This window comes from Triturus cristatus, chromosome 1_2, assembly GCF_964204655.1.
Source record: "Triturus cristatus chromosome 1_2, aTriCri1.1, whole genome shotgun sequence".
Classification (NCBI taxonomy): Eukaryota; Metazoa; Chordata; class Amphibia; order Caudata; family Salamandridae; genus Triturus; species Triturus cristatus.
Genome location: NC_140580.1, coordinates 732524049 through 732531419, shown reverse-complemented (window position 1 = coordinate 732531419; position 7371 = coordinate 732524049). Strand labels below are relative to the sequence as shown.

General features: G+C 52.1%; 1 protein-coding gene across 2 annotated transcripts in view; it reads left to right on the top strand.

Annotated features, from left to right (window-relative positions):
* Positions 1-2477: 2477 nt before the first annotated feature.
* The window catches only part of DHRS3 (dehydrogenase/reductase 3), an 86358-nt gene continuing 81464 nt past the window's right edge, over positions 2478-7371 (top strand). Inside the window, exon 1 of one of the 2 annotated variants that reach the window (XM_085608643.1) lies at positions 2478-3548. In XM_085608643.1, the coding sequence (XP_085464769.1) occupies positions 3354-3548 (195 nt within the window). In that variant the 5' untranslated portion in view covers positions 2478-3353. The remainder of the gene's footprint in view (positions 3549-7371) is intronic. The other variant, XM_085608642.1, reaches the window with a different exon arrangement.

Genomic DNA, 7371 nt, shown 5'->3' with positions numbered 1-7371 from the left:
CTACTCCAATCCGGGGGGCCGGCGAGGAGAAGGCCACAACCTTCGATCGATGCTCCCACCGGCGTCCGGGGTCCGATTCGAGCCCAAAAAACGGGTGGCGCCTCAGCTCCGGTTCCCCAACACAGTCCCCTCAACAAGGACAGGATATCGCCAGGATTAATTCAGGAGGTCGCGGAGGTCCTCGGGAGCCTCGCACCTACGCGGCCATCTTGGTTGCGCGCTAGGCTCCTCCCTCCAAAGTCTGTCTTTTAAACTGATACGGCAGGCGAACATTGTATGCAATGTTTTCTATTGCCATTACCATACAGGAAATGCTTTAAAAGAAACATTGCCACTTCCTGGTCTTTGTGTGACTTTTTGACGAAAATTTAAATCCTGAGTGCGACTCTTCTTGCGTTCTGGCAGCGCGAGACATTTACAAATATATATATATATATACATATATATATATATATATATATTCCTCGAATTGCTGCCAAAGCAGTCCCCTTGCCTACGACGGTGGTGCCGTCGGTGGCAGCAGAAGCCACCGTATATGATCCAAATCCTTATTCAGCGCAAGGGTTTTCCCCGGGGCAGTGTGGGGGGGATTGGGACCCCCCCACACTTTTTTTTTAATTATGCCCCTGGGATTTGGCCCCCAGGGGCAGATTAGAATATTCAGCGCGGGAGCCCGCGCTGATTTTTTTTTATTTTCGGCCGAAATTTCGCTGGGTGCGCAAATCTCGCCGATTTTTTTTTTTAAAAAAAATCTTTTTTTGGCCCTGGGGGTCCTTGTGGGACCCCCTGAGCAGGCCTAGGGGGTCAGGGTGTTTCTACCCTGCCCCCTTGTCGCGTTTTTTCACGTTCGTTTTTCAGGTTTCTTGTGCCTCGGTTCTACCGAGGCACAAGATGGCTGCCAACACTTCCTGATCTGGAGTGTTGACAGCCAATTAGAATACAGCTCGTGCACGGCAGGGTGCGCGCTGGGTGCGGGGAGGGTGCGCGGATCCTCTGAGGCCATAGATATATATATCTTTTTAACTGTAATTTTCTCAGGAACTACTGAACGGATTTACACCATTTAAGCAAAAGGCACAAGTCTGAACTGAGGACTACCTCTTTGCCAAATTTGGTGTAATTCCGTTTAGCAGTTCGGGCTGTAGCTGCGTCAACAGGTCCTATGGGAAAATGCATGGGGAGAATGCGTTTTGGGACCCCCCTTTATTCTCGGCCCCCGCTTGACGAACCACCATGAAATTTTCAGGATAGGAGCAGACCGGAGCTGGCCAAAAGTTTGGAAAATTTCGCGAAGATTCGTCAATCGGCACCAACGTTATTCCAAATAGAATGTTGCGGATTTCCTATGGAAAATAGGTCCTAACTATATCTACCTGCTGGCGACCGCCAGTAGGTAATACTAACTCAGTCTCCTACAGTGGAAATGAGTGAGTCAGTGACAAGCAGTGAGTGATGAGTGAGATTGAGTATCAGTAACTGAGTATGAGTGAGTGAGAGTAAGATTGGCTCTGAGTGAGAATGATGTGTTAGAAAATGTGAGTGAGAATGAGAGAAAGTGACAGTCAGTGAGTGTAATTGAGTGAGAATGAGTGAGTGACTGTGAGTGGGAACAGAGATTTAGTAAGAGTAGGAATGAGTGCAAGTCAGTGTTAGTGAGAAAGCATGAGAGTGAGAGTGATTCTGAGTGAGTCAGAGTCAGTAATGAGGAGTGAGAGTGAGGAAAAATTAGAGAGTAAATGTGCAAGTGAGTGTGATTGAGGAAGAATGAGCGAGTCAGAGTAAGAACGAGTAAAGGGGTGAGCAACCGGAGCTCTGGCAGGTAAGAGCGGTGGGGCCGGGAGGGGGATATTTCGACAGACTACCACGAGGGAAAATTAATGATTTATTTAATTTTCCTTCGTGGTCGTCTGTCGCAATCCACCCCCCACGTTTGCGGGGTGGTAGTGAGGGAATCCGAGGAAGAGGTCATGAGGGGGTCCGGGCCAGCCCTGAACATAACCAACTCGGCGATGACCAGCTTGCAAAAAGGAAAAGACAACAAGAAAAAAAACTCCGGTCGCAACCCACAGACTTCAACTGGCGAGCGCCAAATAAATGCTAGTGCGTGCCAAAAGCGCTGCAATGGGCGCGTTCTCGGCGCGCCACGCTCCAGGGGCGCCCTCTGTGTTATTACTCTGTCCGATTTGTATTAACAATAATAAATATATTAAATGGATATGATTCGCGACGTCGCCGGCAGGAGTGTTACGTCTGACACATTATGTCGCGTGCACTGTACCAGCTGCAGCCCCCGACCCCAGCACTAGCGGTCAGGCTCGTGCCTACTCTGGATGAGGAGGGCAGCGCCAGCCCAATGCGGGGCGGGGGGCACGGTGTGTGCTCTGAAGGGCTTGCGGCTCCTGTGCCCCTTACAACCCACCCGCTTCAGTGTGTGCAGCAGAGATAGTGCTGGAGGGAGGGCGGGGGAGGGAGCCAGCAGAAGGCAGCAGCCACTCACAGAAACAGTAGTGAAATATCCTTAACACTTTAACTGTCAATCAGACTTAATGGGGTATAAAACTCCAAGTACAGAGCCACCGAGAGAACATAGGCTGAGCGAGAGAGGAGAGGGTGTAAGAAGGGAAGGGAGAGAAGCGCGCAGCGAGGAAGAAAAAGAGGAGAGAACGATCTAGAAAAAAACGATCTAGAAAAAAAAGGGAGAAAAATATAGAAAAGTATAAGAGAGCGACGGCTACAAAGCGCGCGCGAGAGAGGGGAATGCTATGAATGAGACGGTGGCACACTTATTTTCTACAAATCCTGAAATCTGAACTTGGCTATACTGAGAGGGGGTGGAGGCAGCTGCCGTTGCCGACAGACAGCCTGTACGCCCCCACCAGAGTGGGGAAGAGGCAGCAGTTACTGGGCCCCCTCCCTGGCCCGGGGCATCTAGGGAGCTCAGAGTGAACTGCCTCTCTCTTTAAACTGCGCACCCGGGTCTCTCTGAGCCATTTCCTGGCTCTAAGAATAGTGAGCGGCGCGCACGAAGGACTGAGCTCTGTGCACACGGACTGCTCCCTGCCAGGGGAGGCGGGAGGCCGAGCATTCACCTCTCCCGGGTGGGACTTCGCTTCTCGCTGCCCCAGAGGTTCTACAACCCTAACCGACCTGCCCCTGGAGAACGGGTTTCAGGACTGCACAGAACTACAGCCCTCGGCATTTACATTCCCGGAGATCTGGTTTTGGACACTTGAAACTTGATATTTTTGGAGGTACTTTGGTGCCCTCCCTGTGGATCGCGCACCCCTCAGAGTCGTACTTTTTCTGGGTGGCGTCCCCCTGAGCAGCTGGACTTTGTTCGGAGGGCACCGAGGATGGAGTGCCGGGCGCTGGGCAGCCTCCTGCTCTTCCCCCTGCACATGGTTTACCTGGTGCTGAAGGCGGCGGTGCGCCTGGTGCGGCCGCCCCGACCCCGGGACCTGAGTGGGGAGACGGTCCTCATCACGGGCGGGGGCCGTGGCATCGGGCGCCACCTGGCCCACGAGTTCGCCAAGCAGAGGGCTAAGAAGGTAAGAGATCAAGGAAGGGGCGCTGGGTCTCACCCTTGTATTTGGACCCCACACAGCGCCGCACATGGCAGACTTGGCGCTATCAACCTTGCAGACACCGCCCACATAGATCAGCCTGCCGTGCAGCCATTCACAATACCTCTCCACAGAGTACCCTGCGCTAGAGCCACCCACACAACTCTCCAAGGTGCGGATTTAGTTCTATATGTAATATACCTTACTCACAACATCCACACAGAACAGCCTGTCCCGTGCCATCCATAAGCAGCACCCACAAAACAGCCAGCACTGTATTCGCCATCCCCAACCCCCTGAGCTCCCAGCAGAGAGACCTGCACTAAAGTCACCGACACAGCGCCAAGCACAACTGACTTGGCCATATATCTACATCACGCACAGCCCCACACAGAACAGCCTGCTGTGTAGCTGTCCGAAAACAACAACACAGGGCAAGGATGTAAGCCACCTGTACCACATTCACACTAAATACACATTCAGCACATACATAGTGCCACATGGACCAGCCTCGGCAGCATTCTCGCCTCAGACAGCACCCACATATGGCTGCACGTGCAAGACTCCAACCACGCAGCACGTGCAAGACTCCCACCGCGCAACACGCGCACAGAGCAGCCACAGTTCCACCTACCTCACACACAGCAGCCCCCAGGGCCGGGCTTGCACTGTACATCCGCGGCACGGAGAGTACACCACAGAGCTGCATACACTGCACACCCACTTGACAGAGTACACCTCCAGCGCGCCCTGCTGAGGATCCACAGGGGAGGCGGCACTGCCTTCAACCGTACAGAGCAACCACCCTGCATTCTGCCCCAATGCTCGCACTACCGCTTCCCCGCACCCTGCCGTGTACTCACACAGAGCGCCCACGGTGGTGGAGGATCTGCCTTCACCCGCAGTGCTCTCACACCGTGTCTCGGCTGGAGCATGCATTGCTGTCACAGCGCCCCCCCCCCCCCCACAGAGCAGCCCGCGTTCTTCCCCCACCACACACACACCACCAGAGTTTCCTCCATTGTAGCCCCACCTCACACAGATCCACCAGAGAGGACGCACTGCACCCCCACCTCTCACACAGTACCTCCGGAGTGCAGCATTTATTGCACTCCCACTTCACACACAACACACCCACAAACCGCCTGCATGGCACCCGAGCTCACTGAGTACTTTTTTCCCCTCTCACACGTGGATTTCCCGCATTCGATCAGCAGCACACGGTTTAATGTTGTTGGTTTCTATGGCTTCTGAGGGGAGAGGCGTCTGTGACCTACGGACAGGAGGAGAGGGGCGCGCATTGGGGATTCAGAGGAAGAGCCAGCACAGGCTATTATTATGCACTCAATGGTAATTTCCAAATCCGCCTCTCTGCAGCGCCAGACCCCCCGCCAGGAAGTGCTGTGCTCGTGAACTTGTTGGATTTAAAGCAAACGCGTTCATAATGTTTTGCTGCCAGGGTTGAAGCAGATCGCTCGCTGATTGCTTCTGTGTGTGTGGGAGATGGGGTGGGGGTCAGCTGGCAGCAGGCTAAGAATGAAGTGTGCCCGCCTGGTGATCTAAATAACGCCAAATAGACTGGCACTTTCTATAAGGCTGCTGGAGTGAATGAAGCGCTCGGAGGTGCACTGACTTCCCCAAGATCAGATTATGGGTGTTAAGATTGCAGCACGCGGAGCCGGGTCCACAGGGAGCAACTGGCACTAGAGGACACTCTACGACCCCAGTCTTCAAACATGCCGCCCAATAGCTCCTTGCATAAACACTGTCTCTTTTCCACGTTTTCGCATGTTGAGCACATACCCCCTCCCCACAGATACCTCCTTTCATTGACCGCGCACGTGCTTCTATTGATCACATTCACGTCACCACTCCCTCCACAGATCATTATCACCCCCACACATCCTTCCAAATGCAATGTCACCCCATGCTCCATATGTCTCCACATGGGACATACTTCCCGTAGGCAACATGCCCAGCACGCCTACTCCCACTGTTCCCTCCTAAGCCAAATCTCCCCTAGAATCACATCTCCTTCACGATTGACATCTTATCCAAAGCACCCCCAGTCCCCCCTCCACATCTCTGCTCATAGGCCCCACTGCAACCATTTATCGTGCAAAGCGTGAACACCCTGGCGGCGACGCGCACTGATAATATGAGGAAGGGCACTTTGTGACGAGCGACAGGTATCCATTCACAGCCGGACACAAGCACATGAGTGAAGTTAGCGCGGTGAACTTTGAACAGACAGCCCAGTGCTTTCATTAACTCTTTGTGTCCCGCAGGGGCGACACTGCTGCCACTTACAGCATGTTCTGAGACATCATAGTCTGGCCTTAAAACACTGCGAACGCACTAAGCAGGATCCCAATTTTTCTCACAGGGTGGGGTGGGGGGTTAGGAGCGCAGGCAGCACAGGTGGTCTTGGTCTCCCACGGTAACTTCTGTAGTAACATACAAAGTACACTATCATTTGTAGAGACAGGGCAGGGCGCTTGCCTTGGCGCAGCCCATAGCTGCCACCTTCCTGTGCACTAGGGTGTAGGCTGCGTGGCAGTGCCATGTTACTGAAGTTCGCCGTTAGCTTGCTCCTACTTTGTAGCCAGGCTCATTATGTGCTGGAATCTGTAGGTACATACTGGGGCAGAACATGTGAAGCGTTTGGCAGCTGTGGGAATGTTGTTCATGCAGTGCTGGGCTGTACTACGTGGCCTGAAAAGGAAGATGCACTCATTCGCCTGTGATGTGCAACTGTAAGGGGATTGAGGACTTTGCAAAGTGACACAGGCAACGCTTGTGACCCCTTGACCTTCCTCATCTTGGCCAACTGGTCTTTATAAATCTACATCTAAAGATTAGAGCGCTAGTTTTGTCAAAAAACTGTCCCGGCTAGTTTCTTTCCTGTCTTTGCCTGCGTGTCCTGAAGGTCTCAGGACTACCAAAGCCTATCTGAACCCGAGCAAGTCTCCATGAACATTTCACAGTCTCCCCCATCAATGGCTTGAAGTCAGTATCCCAGGGCCAGGTAAAGGAACAAAACCAGCCCCAGCGGAACACATAGCTGTGAAATTGGTGGGAATGTTGGTAACAAGAGGCATGTGCCAAGATAAACAAAATATGTTCGTTCTTCTTTAACATGATCAGCATGATCACGGACTGCCTGTTCCTGACCAAACAAACAAGATAAATACTTGGGAGTTGGATAACTGGTCATGTTATTTTAACTCGGTCAAAGTACAATGCCTCCACTCAGTAAATAAAATAAATGATAGGTTTGGCTGGCATCAATGGTTTAAAAAAATAGCCGATGCCCAGGGTCTAGCTGTCACTGAACATTCTCCTCCTTCACCCCTCAACCCCTATCCTTTTGCTTATGGACTTTAACCAGTCACACTCTCCGTGAGCGACAGGTCCTCATTACACTTTCCTTCTACAGGTTCTGAGTGGTCTTTCTAGTGCAAGAGTTAAATCCATGTGGCTGTGATCCCTTATTGATGTAACCAAAAATGTATGGGTTGGACCAAACAGGTCCATTCTACAGATCACTTCCATAGGTGAAATGATCATTGGAAGTAAGGGACTATAACTTTACTTAGTTTAGGAAGGAGGTAGATCAATAGATGGGCCGTAGTCTCAAAGGGAACAGATCCTCTGGGAAAGATGCATCTCCAAAAGAGAAAGATCCCTAAGGATCCCTAAGATGAGCTGATCTGTAGAAGGCATTGCTCCCAAGAAGGGATGGATCCCTAGAATAGACAGATACCTAGAAGGGGTGGATCTGCAGAAAGAAGAGATCCACAGAAAG